Source organism: Lepisosteus oculatus, chromosome 23, assembly GCF_040954835.1.
Source record: "Lepisosteus oculatus isolate fLepOcu1 chromosome 23, fLepOcu1.hap2, whole genome shotgun sequence".
In the NCBI taxonomy this organism is placed as follows: Eukaryota; Metazoa; Chordata; class Actinopteri; order Semionotiformes; family Lepisosteidae; genus Lepisosteus; species Lepisosteus oculatus.
This window is the reverse complement of record NC_090718.1, coordinates 4,222,163-4,235,307: the sequence shown is the minus strand read 5'-3', so window position 1 is coordinate 4,235,307 and position 13,145 is coordinate 4,222,163. Positions and strand designations below refer to the sequence as shown.

The following is a 13,145-nucleotide window of genomic DNA, read 5'->3' as shown; positions in this document are numbered from 1 at the left end:
TCTATTGCTGCTCATAATGGCTCCCGAGAAACAGGCAGGATCTTACTTTGTCTCCGTCTAAATAGTTGTAGAAGAGAAACCGATATAGAACGGGGTGTCCATTTACACATCCCAGTGTTTGGTGTTGCTCCCTCACCTGGCATGGAGTCAGAGTGAGTCTCCCATAAAGAAGCTTCCTCTCCTTACAAGACACCAGCTGCAGTTCATATAATAAACCACACATCAGCTTTAGTGGAGTTGGTTCGCATAGTGCAAGCAGAGCTGCCTCACAGCGCTGGGGCCCTGGGTTCGATTCCTGGGGTGCTGTCTGTGTGGAGTTTGCATGTTCTCCCCGGGTTCGCCTGGGTTTTCTCCCACAGTCCGAAGACATGCTAGTAGGTTAACTAGCTGCTGAGGAAATTGGCCCTGGTGTGTGTGTGTGTGTTTTGGGACTGTGGGAGGAAACCGGAGCACCTAGAGAAACCATACAGGGAGAACATGCAAACTCCACACAGACAGCACCCCAGGAATTGAACCCAGGGCGTTGAGCCAGGTGTTAAATTCAAGCCTGAGGTTTTGTAAACTGGTCGTCTAAAATAAAAAAGGTCAGATCAGAGCCTCCTGGTCAGGAACACTATCTGATTTCTGTAGTGTTAGATGGACTAGACAGCACACTCCACCCTGATGGGACACCAGTCCTTCCAGCTTGGGGGGTTGGGGCAGGAGCCACTGGGGTATGGAACCTCACTCAGGGCCCAACAGCAGTGTCCCGAACCCGCAACCTGGCAGCCCTGAGTGAACCTTTCCTCCTTAATCCAATGCGTGAAGCGGTTTCGCTTACTTCTCGCACTACAGGGCTGAGCAGTGGGAATCCCTCTGATCGCTGAGGGTCCTCGGCACGAGTCGCCTCGGTTATCGGTCGTTTCGCACGGACGGCGTTCGTCCACGACTGAAGCGAACTACGTCCCGCGCGCGTCACCCCGATCCGCGAGTTCGGCGGTGGTGACGTCACCCCACGGTCGCCGGCTCCGTGCTCTCCACCTGCTGCAAGTCCCGAGGCGATCTCCAGGTGAGCGGGGCATGCTGTTATCTTATCTTATCCTGTATGTGTGTTATCCTTTAACCCTTTTAACCCTGGATGCGGAATCGCACAGCTTAGTGCGGTTCGCAAGAGGCAGCGTGTTACTGCGAGTCTCGCTGTGAAATTACACTTCCGGCGCAAGGCACATCAAATCTATTTACACGACTGATAGCACACCTGTCGTGTCTATTTTGATGTATGTTCTTATAAGTGATACATGCTTTCTGTGCGTGTACCCGCGTCTGAACTGGACGTGCCGGGACCGTAACTCAATCTAATTAGCCCTTACGGATTTGAACTCTCCTCTACAAGTCGTTTGTCTCTATAGAGACAACTTCTACTGTAGGTCGCTTTATTTACGAACGCAGCCCGGTCTCTCAGCGGGGGCCCCTGTATTACTAACGCTGTAGATCTCACGCTTATCGCACGTCTCGGTAACACTTCGATCCGCGGGAGGGATGAATTCTTGGGATGCCTGTTCGATACAATGCCAGCGCACTTGCTATAAAAACGATTTTCGCGGCTCTGTTGCCATTACGAGTGTTAAGTCTCATGTTATGCTGAAGTTGTATATATACAACATTACTCGAAATGAAAATATGAGTAGCTTTTGTTTAATATAGCGCCTTTCACGCCGTTGACCTGACATTGGAACTGACATTGACCCTTCAAAGGCTGTTGAGCCAAAGACCCGGAACCTCCCACTGCCGGGACACACGGGCGCACCTTTACCGCTGTCCTCGTAGTGAGCGTCTCAGGAGTAGCGGATCTGCTTAGTTACAGACAGAAATATGGGGTCTCCCTTTAACTGGGGTGTTTCCCCACAGTCCTATGTCATGCTGGTGGGTTAATTGGGTTCTGAGTAACTGGCCCTGGTGTGTCTGTGTGTGTCCTGTGATGGACTGGTGTCCCGTCCATGGCGAGTGTGTTCTGTGTGTGTTCTGTGACCGACTGGTGTCCCGTCCAGGGTCCCTGTGGCTGTGTGTGTTCTGTGACGGACAGGAGTCACGTCCAGGGTGTGTGTGTGTCCTGTGATGACTAGTGTCCTGTCTGTCTTGCGCCCGTTGCCTGCCGGGATAGGCTCCGGCTCCCCCCGCGACCCTGAACCGGATGAAGGCTTTAGAAAATGGACGGGTCGATAACATGGGCGCCGCCACGCAGTGCCCAGCGTCCTGCCACGCAAACCTCGCCTTAACCCCTTTCCCCTGAACACCAGTGCGAAACAACCCGGCGCCTTGCAGTGTTTCGCCTGGGTCACACGCACGGTCACCTTGATACGTCAGGTGGTCACGAAGCCGCCCTGATATAATCCACGGAGAGAGTTCCGCGGGGGGGTCTCTTGAAGACGCCAGAGGGAGTCAGGCTGTTTGTCAGTTTTTGTTTGTCAACAAAAAGATCGGACGCTCAATCCGGACATTCTGAGCCTCCTCCCGGAAAAAAACTATTTTTTTTTTCCTCTCTTGGAAAAGAATCTCCCTGGGACAGGGCCCTTGTCCCCAAGGAGAAAATAAAAGAATACGAGGAAAATCCCGAGAAGGGAAGGTTAGTGGTTAATCCCTCTCTGGCTGTTGGTATTATTATTATTATTATTATTATTATTAATAATAATTATAATAATGATGATGATGATTATGCGTATTGAAGCCCTGTAGCTGGGACAGACGGACAGACAGCGCAGTGCCGCACTCGTTAGCAGAGACTGAAGAAAACCTCACACACGGACTGCCACGGACACACACGCGCCCACCCACCCACACGCAGAACCGAGAGAGCGAAGAGGTCACGGCAGCCGGAGTCCCCACTGCGCGCCGCAACGGGTCTGCCCCCCCCAGGAACCCGTACGGCCCCACGGCAGTCACACCGCCGCACACGGCGTGCCTCCACGGCCATTATCAATGGCGCCACATAATTGCATCCAGTTTGAAAACACAACGCGATATTTATTCATCGGCCGACAGAGGATGTGTCACTTGCGCGGGGGCATATATGCCAGTTCGAGGTGTTTATCTCGCTGTCTAATCCCGTGGTGACAAATAAATAAAATCGAGATCAGAATCAAGGCGCACATTTGAAGAGTGAAGGCACGGAGAGAGAGAGAGATGGGACTTTTTAAAAATACTGTACATGGACCCTTCTGGCCGCTGACCTGGTTTAGTTCTGTTTTGTGGTTTTGGTGTGGGGGTGGTGTCTTCGCTAATTACGCAGCTGGGATGCTCTGGCGAGGACAGAGGAAAATGCCCAGAAACCCATTTTGCAGATTCTGCGTGGAGAGGGAGTGTCAGATAAATATTGACACCGACACTCTTGACGACGCTGAAGAGTGTCCAACAGCGGGAGAAATCCGTCCGAATTTGGAGTTTGGGATCAGTTCGGTTTTATTGAGCTTTATTTTTTGGGGAAACTGTTTTTTGGCTGACAGCCGACGGATGAACACCTATTTTTTTTATTTCTGGATTTGGAGTAAGACACAATTATAGCTAAACGACGTATGATATTATTGTCCTATTTTAATATTTCGAAAAAAGAATCACCGTTGTCGTTTAAGGACATTATTCTGATTTTTTGTTGTTTCTTTTTTTTTAATCGTAACAAAATTGTCGCGGCTAGCCGCTGCCCAAACCACCCCTCTCCTTTCCAATTATTTCAACTCCCAATTTAATTCAGGCAAAATGTTCCCGAAATCCGCTCAGCCGGGATAAGATCGCGGCAGACTCGCACGAATTTGAGCGATCTGACGGCCGGCGATCCCTGAAAAAAAAAAAACCCCACACACACACCCCAAAAACAAATATTGGCTTGCCCTCAAAACACCGAAAATCCTCGTCACGCTCACACGTTCGCACTCCCACGCAGAATTTGCAGAAACAAGATCTAGAAACCGTCAAAACGGGGCGCCTGCTATATTAAGGACAAAATCAATGACCTGTCATTTCGGCTGTAGGACAGTAATTGTTTTATTTTTTATTTTATTTTTTACCATCGCCAGCCGACTTAATCGAATTCAGCCCGGTGTTAAAAAAAAAATTAGGGTCCTTTCATAATACTGATAAAGAAGGGCATATTTTCCTTGTTTTTTTTTAAAAAAAATGTCGCAATTCGATCTAATGTGTGGATGTACGTTTGCGAAAGAATAATTAAGTAAACGCCCGCTTAATTAATGTCAATACAAGGACGACCCTTGTGTCTAACAGAGGGGTCTCATTCGCCCTCCGGCCTCAGAGATCAGGTTCCCTCGCGGACTTGCCCGAACGTGTCCCGGCTCCCACCTGTGTTTTTTACCCCCAGTCCCCACAAAGCTTATATTTCGTTCTCAATGTCGTTGTTTTTTTTCTACACCATTTTCCCTCGTCAAGCAGTAACGCACGGACAGGACGCGATCAGCTTCGCCGTGTTAATAATCCTCAACTTGAGCACTGGCATCAGGAACAGTTCGTTGTGGTTTGTTGTTTTTTTTTAAATAAAACGACAAAGTGCGAAGAAATGTGCAGTGCACAGCGGGTCTCCGTGGAAATGCTCGCTCGGAAAACACGCAGTCCCAAGAGAGACGTGGCTCATATAAATTTTTAATGGCATTTTTGAAGGCAGAAGGCTGAGGAACCCGGAGCAGCGGTCTCGTTTCAAAACGGATATCGACATTTTTTTTATGGGAGGGAAAAAACCAGCCCCGACGAATAACGCCTCGCCGCACTCGACGGACATCGCGCCCGAGTTTAAAGTTTGCTCCCTTGTTATCGACGTTAAAATAACACCCCCCTACCCCCGACCCGACCCCCTTTTGAAGACTCGATACTCCCCTCCTCTCCCCACCAGAGCGAAAAACACCCATTACATCTCGTAAACACTACCGGGGAAACCAAAAAATTAAAAATTAAAAAAAAAAAAAACCCGAGCCGGCAAAATCAGATTCTGCTTTTCGTTTGGACACAGTTAGCTCAGACCCCGCTCTAGCTGGAAGCGCCTGTCGAATTGGGGGGGGACAGGCGAACTCGGGGTGGACACTGGCGGCGAGGTCGGCGGGACTGTGTCGGTGCTGGATTCGAACGCGCTGCCGACCTCCGCGGGAAGAGACGCACAGTCTGAAGCGAAGCTCCCCACCGAGCAAATATCCCCCCTCCCTCCTCCTCCTCCTCCTCTTCCTCTCTGCGCTTTCGTGTGTTTTTAACAGGCGCTCCTTGGGGCCAGAGGTGACGAGCTCGGGTCCAGTTGGGTTTTATTTTTAATTGTTGTTTTTTTTTTCCCGGGGAAGGGGGGGTCACTTTTAGGCCGATTTTAATCACCGGCGGGGTGGCGCGGCTGCAGAATGAAGAGGGCGAGAGAACTCGGCGTGTGGCATCCGATCGTTTACTCTCTCCCCCCTTTGTTATTTTACTGAAGAGACAGAGAAAAAAAGAAGAAGAAATTAGGCAGCAGGAAGAAGAGCGCAACGATTCTGGCGCATATTCTCCGCTCCGCGCACACACAGCGGCAGTTTGTGCGGCGCTTGTCGGGCTGGGTGCTCAGCCCGGAGTGTGCACACGCACACACGACAGCAGAAAGAAGACGCACTGATTTAAGCGACAGATGTTTCTTTTTTAAAAAATCGTGGGGAAAAAAAACGAATTCACACTTCTCGGCTTCCCCTCCCCGGTTTGCGAGAGACAGGCTGCAAAACCGCCCGATTGTAACGGGAGCTTTCGAGCGCAATGTTGTGTGTGTGTGTGTTTTTGCTCTGTGGAGAGCTCTTCTCCTGTTTTCTCGTTTTGAACCTGTCCAGAACTCCGTGTTAGGCGAACGCCAGCCCTGTTATCGCTCGAATCTCCGCGACCCCCGGCTCGGGTCCCTCTCCGAGCATGTACAAAAATAAAGAAATGCCCAATTTCATGCGCCCTGCCTAATTCTTAATTGGCCCCATTCGAAGCATTCGCACTTCTTAAAAATAAGGCTGCAGCAGTAATAATTATAATAATAAATAATAATAATCATAATCATAATAATTATTATTATTATTATCTGCACTGTTATCTCAGGTAAAACCAGTTCCCACCGCGAGCGCTCCCTTATTTTTAAAAATCTTTATTTTTTTTTAATTCTTCAACGATGACGATTCCGGGCGATATTGAGAAGGCTAGCGCTAACGAGATAATAGGAGCGATAACCACCCCAGAGTCCACATTCGGCTTCTTTAGTTCAGCGCAGTTTTGACGGTATCAATGACAAGATCGTCTTGTGGCTCTCCGGAGGAGAGAACGAGAGAGAAAAAAAATACCCAACAAAGTACCACTTACCTTCTCGTAAAGAATACAGCAGGAAAAAAGTTACCAGCCACATGCCATAAATAGCAGGTGTATTTCTCAGGAATGTTGTGCAAAGCCGACAGGAGACGCGCAGTGATCGGCCCGGCGCAGCTCCTAGCTGGAGTGGTGACGATGATCCCCGGCGATCTCTCCAGCCCCCGTCCCCGACTCGCCAGCGCCGAGGTGCGGGGGCTCGCCGGGCCCCGCCCCCGCCCCGCCCCCGCCCGCCGCCGTCATCCCCGCCGGCCCCGCCCCCATCCCGCCGTCATCCCCGCCGGCCCCGCTCCCGCTATTCTAATCAGCCACCGGCGGAGGGAACGGCGCAGGGCTGGAGCGAGCGGGCGAGGAGAGAGAGAGAGAGGGGAGGAAGAGGAGGAGGAGTGCCGGATTTTAAGATAACGGCGCACGGCGAGAACCGACAAACCATCCTGCACCCTCCCGTACTGAAGTGCGCGGGGTTTCTTTCTCGCCCTCTCCTTACTCCGGCCAGGTGCGTTTTCACCTCCTCCTCCTCCCCCAACTCAAGGCGAGGTGGGCAGACACTCCCTGCGCGCCTGTCGCCGCGGGAATACAACTTTCGTGGGCTCCTTCCCCGGCTCGTAGCGGCTCCCCGCCGCCTGTCCGGCTCCGGCACCCAGGTGAGTCGGGAGGAGGCGGCGGCGGCCGGCACTCTCACCTGTGTGCGGCCGTGGACGCGCGACGCGCACTGGACTGGACTGGACTGGACTGGTTGTTTCCCCGGCGTGGGGTGGGGGGATTCCCTGCAGCCCCCGAGCGGAGACGGGCTGCGTGGGGCGCCGGGGAGCCCACGGAAGACCGCGCGGCGCCACTCTCCTCCACGGCACGCCTCTGGCAGGTCAAGCAAAATGGAAAAAGTGTGGCTTTAATATGACTGATGATGATGATGGTTATTGCTGTTGTCGTTGCTGCTGGTGTAATAAACACACGTCCGCAGCACGTTACCTATCGCCGCTCGTGTCTCCGGTACTGAGGGTGAAGACTCGTCCCGGTGTCTGTTTCACGGAGAGCCGGCGCTCAGCTGTGCTTTCCAGGAGGTTAACGGCGCACCGGGCGCCTAGAAATAAGTTCTCGGACCTTCTTCGGACCGGATCACGGGTCGCCAGAAGCGGCGCTTTCCGTCTGAGGGAGCAGCAGGGAGGGCTGCGACCCGGACTGTCAGAGCAAAAGAGTAGGAACCGTCCTTCACCTCTTCGGCACGGCTGGAGCCGGGAGATCAGAAACTCGTTTAAGAAGTGCTCTTCGCCAGCGGAGCGGAGACCTGGGCACGGAGCGCGACCAGCCGGGAGGTGAACTCGCTCACGGTCCGTGCCGGGGCGGATGCACCCGGGCGAGAAGGTTTATTACGCGGCATTTGTATCTCCGATGAAAACGCCTCGAATTATAAAACCCCTCGAATTATAAAACCCGACATTTCGTCGACGCGGTACTGCACGGTGTACCCGGCGCCACCCAAGTCAAACTTGGAGAACTGTAACGACCGCGCGTCCAGAGAGAAACAAAACCGGCGACCACGATGACCAGTTCGGCTACCGTCCCTTAAGAGGCACGAAAAAAGATTCCCCCGTGGTTTGTGAAGACGGGGGCAGCGCAAATCCAGTCGGTTTATTTTTTTAACCCCAAACCAAGTTTTTTTTTGTTTTAGCCTTGCGTGAGAACGTCTAACCTCTGTTATTGGACCTGGCGGAGGCTCGGCTGGTAGAAAGACCCGAGCTCGGCGGCTCTCGTTAAGGGCAGGGCGGGCCGCGCGAGTCCCGGGCTGGACCGACACCACTGCCGGTCTTTGGCCGAGCCGATTGGTGTTTTCTCGCTTTAATATGCGGCTTTAAAGGACATGAACGGATCCCACCAGTCCATTTTCTATCCGCCTCCCCCCCCCGTCCCGCCCGTGTTACAGCTCCAAGGGTAGAAATAATCCCGAGCTTCAGGCCTGCCGGATGAAGTTGAGCGACTCTCTCAAACGAACCCCTCTAGACACCAGCAGCCCCCAGGTGGATAGTCTTCTGGACATTTAAAAAGAGTAAAATTCAGGGGTGATTTCAATCACGTGCCCCCTGATCCTGTTGCCCCGATTGTTTTCATCAGGAGAAATCCCGATTGATGTTATGTATGTTCAGACATTGTTTCAGTTTTTTCATGCACTACAAGCAATGTGATGAGTAGTCAGTGGGATTTTAACATTGCTTAGAGAGATGGCTCACAGCCCTGTGCCCAAACACACAGAGAAAGGAGACAAATCACAGCCCTGTGCCCAAACACACAGAGAAAGGAGACACATCACAGCCCTGTGCCCAAACACACAGAGAAAGGAGACAAATCACCAATATGTGCCTATACAGTAAATACACGGAGAGAAAGGAGACGCATATCAGAGATGTGTTCCCATAGCAATGAGAGAATGGAAATGCATCACAAGCATGTGTCCAAACAGAGATTCATGCCAGCACACAGCCAATAGCACAGCTATTCCCTGAACTGGGACCCTCCAACTAACTGCACTGTATTCCTGAGCCCCTGGGACCCTCCACCCCCTAATCCACTGCAGGAGGGGTTGGACTTTAAGGGAGATGTGCTCTCAAAGTGCAAATCCCTGCTCCGCAGTTTCAGAGCCGGGACAGCGAAAGGGACAAAAGCAAGTGGTCGGGCTCGGAGGGACTCTTTCACCGGGCAGCTCCAGCCCCATCATCCACTTGTGCGCTGATCGATAGTGGACAATCCCCTCTTTCGGAAAGCTGCCCACCGCAATGTTAGCCTGAGCGATTGTGGGCACCCCGACTCCTCAGGAAGGCTGGCTCTGTGCTGGGGCTGAGCCTTGACCCCCCTGGAGGTGGTGGCCGTCATGAACCACGCCTCTCCTCCGCTTCATGGGACTGTTACTGGGCAGCGGAGCACTTTGAGCAACAGGCTGCTCCAGCTCCGGTATTCAAGGGAACGTTTCCGCAGGTCTGTCCTCCCGGCGGCTGTCAGGGTGTAGAACGCTGCCCTAGGCTGGGACTGCTAGCCCTTCATCTGCTCCTCTATGGACAGCACGTTGCACTCATGTACTTTCTGGACACTGCATGAATATACTGTTTATACTGTGGTCCTTTCAATCTGTATAAACCTATGCGCATTCTGCTCAGATTTTATTGTTTAAAGTGATTATGAGCATATTTTGCACACACCTAACCATTTTATTTTGTCTTGCTGTAGGTATTTTATTTTTTTTGTCTGTTTTGCTTGTCTTGGGCTGGGCTGCTGTAACACCTCAGTTTCTGTTTGTATGCGGCTTGCTGGGATGCAAAACAAATTTCGGAGAATTCGGGCGGTGAATGGTTACTGAATCGTATCGTACGGCGCCTGCCCCCTCTGCCCTCTCCTCTCGGTCTCTTTGGGAGTTATTTCTGCGTTGGTCACGTCTGTCGTTTGTGTTCTGGCTGTACACAGGACACGACTGCTCACTGTATGAGAATCTAAGCGACTGATCAGCAGGCACTGGGTTGATGCTGACACCTGCCTGCCCACTCCTGCCCACTCCTGCCCACTCCTGCCCACTCCTGCCCACTGCTGCCCTCTCCTGCCCACTGCTGCCCTCTCCTGCCCTCTCCTGCCCTCTCCTGCCCACTCCTGCCCACTCCTGCCCACTCCTGCCCTCTCCTGCCCACTGCTGCCCTCTCCTGCCCACTCCTGCCCACTCCTGCCCTCTCCTGCCCTCTCCTGCCCACTCCTGCCCACTCCTGCCTTCTCCTGCCCACCGCTGCCCACTGCTGCCCTCTCCTGCCCACTGCTGCCCTCTCCTGCCCACCGCTGCCCTCTCCTGCCCTCTCCTGCCCTCTCCTGCCCTCTCCTGCCCTCTCCTGCCCTCTCCTGCCCTCTCCTGCCCTTTCCTGCCCTCTCCTGCCCTCTCCTGCCCACTCCTGCCCACCGCTGCCCTCTCCTGCCCTCTCCTGCCCACTCCTGCCCTCTCCTGCCCTCTCCTGCCCACTGCTGCCCTCTCCTGCCCTCTCCTGCCCACTGCTGCCCACCGCTGCCCTCTCCTGCCCACTGCTGCCCACCGCTGCCCTCTCCTGCCCACTGCTGCCCTCTCCTGCCCACTGCTGCCCTCTCCTGCCCACTGCTGCCCTCTCCTGCCCACCGCTGCCCACCGCTGCCCTCTCCTGCCCACTGCTGCCCACTCCTGCCCACTCCTGCCCACTGCTGCCCACTCCTGCCCACTGCTGCCCTCTCCTGCCCACTCCTGCCCACTCCTGCCCTCTGCTGCCCTCTGCTGCCCTCTCCTGCCCTCTCCTGCCCTCTCCTGCCCTCTGCTGCCCTCTGCTGCCCTCTCCTGCCCTCTCCTGCCCTCTGCTGCCCTCTCCTGCCCACTGCTGCCCTCTCCTGCCCTCTCCTGCCCTCTCCTGCCCACTGCTGCCCTCTTCTGCCCACTGCTGCCTGCTCCTGCCTTCTCTTGCCCATTGCTGCCCTCTCCTGCCCACTGCTGCCCTCTTCTGCCCACTGCTGCCTGCTCCTGCCTTCTCTTGCCCTCTCCTGCCCTCTCCTGCCCACTGCTGCCTTCTCCTGCCCTTTCCTGCCCTTTCCTGCCCACTGCTGCCCACTGCTGCCCTCTCCTGCCCTCTCCTGCCCTCTCCTGCCCTCTCCTGCCCACTGCTGCCCTCTCCTGCCCACTGCTGCCCACTGCTGCCCTCTTCTGCCCACTCCTGCCCACTCCTGCCCACTCCTGCCCACTGCTGCCCTCTCCTGCCTTCTCCTGCCCACTGCTGCCTTCTCCTGCCCTCTCCTGCCCTCTCCTGCCCTCTTCTGCCCACTGCTGCCCTCTTCTGCCCACTGCTGCCTGCTCCTGCCTTCTCCTGCCTTCTCCTGCCCTCTCCTGCCCTCTCCTGCCCTCTTCTGCCCACTGCTGCCTGCTCCTGCCTTCTCTTGCCTTCTCTTGCCCTTTCCTGCCCTTTCCTGCCCTCTTCTGCCCACTGCTGCCCACTGCTGCCCACTGCTGCCCTCTGCTGCCCACTGCTGCCCACTGCTGCCCACTCCTGCCCTCTCCTGCCCACTGCTGCCCTCTCCTGCCCACTGCTGCCCTCTCCTGCCCTCTCCTGCCCACCGCTGCCCACTCCTGCCTACTGCTGCCCACTCCTGCCCTCTCCTGCCCACTGCTGCCCTCTCCTGCCCTCTCCTGCCCACTGCTGCCCTCTCCTGCCCTCTTCTGCCCACTGCTGCCCTCTCCTGCCCTCTGTGTCTTTTTCCTGTGATGGACTGGCGTCCTGTCCAGGGTGTCTGTGTGTGTGTGTGTGTACCTTCTCTGACTCTTTCTGGGCTTCAGCACAGTATCTGGGGTGACAGGTGGATCCCCGAAAAGCACCAACACCTTTTCACCACTTCTTGACAGCCCGCGCGGACTACCGCCGCTCGCGCTGCTGGTCTCCATTAAGTTGTATTTGCGCACAACGTGGGTCTCACACCGGCGCCACAGACACCCCGAGTCGGAAAAGTTGATTTCAGGGAGGGGGGCGTCGAAACGTGCGGACCGGGTGGGGGGTCCCCCTTAAAATAAATCACAGCTATAGAATTAAATAATTCGCTGATAGATACTATAATATACTATTCTACTATACTATACATCATACTATACTATGATATAGAATATACACTATAAATGCTATACCTCACCAGCCCAGTTGAATAATCTCACTTTCTTGTGCAGAGTCGCCTCTTGTTGAGCAGACTGGAGCGGATTCTCCGACGGCTCAAGACGGACCCTGTCATTCAATAATTCGCCGATGAGTTTGCGGACCGGGGGTGTCGCCAACAGGAAGATTTGGGAGCGGGGGGGCAATTTATCCGGGAGATTATGGAACTTCCTGGAGGTCTGGTGTCAGAAATACGGACGAAGTCAACGTGTCGGCGCCTGGAGCACCGCGGCGTGAAACCACAGCAGGAGAGCGACACTCTAGAACAGGTGTCCCCGTTCTAGAACAGGGACAGCGATTCTAGAACTGATCTTCCCACAGGACAGGGGCATATCGGTTCTAGAACAGAGAGCTACAGCACCTGCGGCATCGCTTTGTAGGACAGCGGTGTCTGCTCAGAGCCCATGTTGTCCGATAAACCGCCGTTACGCCATTAACGTGCTCGTTATGTGCTGTCATTAACACGGCCACACGCGCTCGTCTCGGGCTGCTTATCTTCCTAATTTGAACTTTTTTCTAAAACAAAAACGCCAAAGGTGTAACGTTTGTACAAGATATGCCTTCTACCGCGTCTTGAACGGCTTACCCAAGTATTAAAAAAGAATTACGCTTAATAAATACCGAGCTGTATTTCGGAAAACAGCGCACAAGGTGAGGGATGTTCTAAAACAGCGGGTCAGTACAGGGGACTGAACACACGCTGAACTCTTGCGCCACCTGGCGTTTAGCTTGTGAATTACAACGTGCCGACAGAGGCGCAGGGACGTCTGTATTCAAGCAGGTCGGCTCACACAGCGGTCGACAGGGCCCGGGGAGAGAAGCGAAGAGCGGAGCTTTTGTGTTTCTACCCGGGGAGCCTGTCTGATATCTATGGAAGCCCGTTTCCGCCAGGGAGTAAAAAAAAAACGCGCTATGCTATCTCAGAATTCCGACTTAGTAAGTCAGAATTCCGACTTAGTATCTCAGAATTGCAGCAGAGCCCTTCTCACACGCGTGTGCTTTGCACCAGTGTGCACTGTCGGCAGCACGGCTCTCGCACTCACCGCGGAGCGCCCTGGTCCAGCTCGAGGGGACAGACCCTCAGTCTTGCAGGCCAAGCTGTTAAGATCTCATTTGGCAGTGCCTTTGTTCACA

The 13,145-nt window shown here is 54.2% G+C and overlaps 1 protein-coding gene and 1 long non-coding RNA gene across 4 annotated transcripts in view; one reads left to right on the top strand and one right to left on the bottom strand.

The window, feature by feature from the left end:
* The window catches only part of dscaml1 (Down syndrome cell adhesion molecule like 1), a 153,145-nt gene extending 146,678 nt beyond the window's left edge, over positions 1-6,467 (bottom strand). For all 3 annotated transcript variants that reach the window (XM_069182418.1, XM_069182419.1, XM_069182420.1), the window contains exon 1: positions 6,325-6,467. In XM_069182418.1, coding sequence (XP_069038519.1) covers positions 6,325-6,367 — 43 coding nt within the window. In that variant the 5' untranslated portion in view covers positions 6,368-6,467. The remainder of the gene's footprint in view (positions 1-6,324) is intronic.
* A 175-nt stretch (positions 6,468-6,642) lies between these two features.
* LOC107075712 (uncharacterized) lies at positions 6,643-12,589 on the top strand. The gene is made up of 2 exons (XR_011183046.1): positions 6,643-6,971; positions 12,026-12,589. It is a non-coding gene; the product is annotated as an uncharacterized lncRNA (long non-coding RNA).
* The last annotated feature ends 556 nt before the right edge of the window (positions 12,590-13,145 follow it).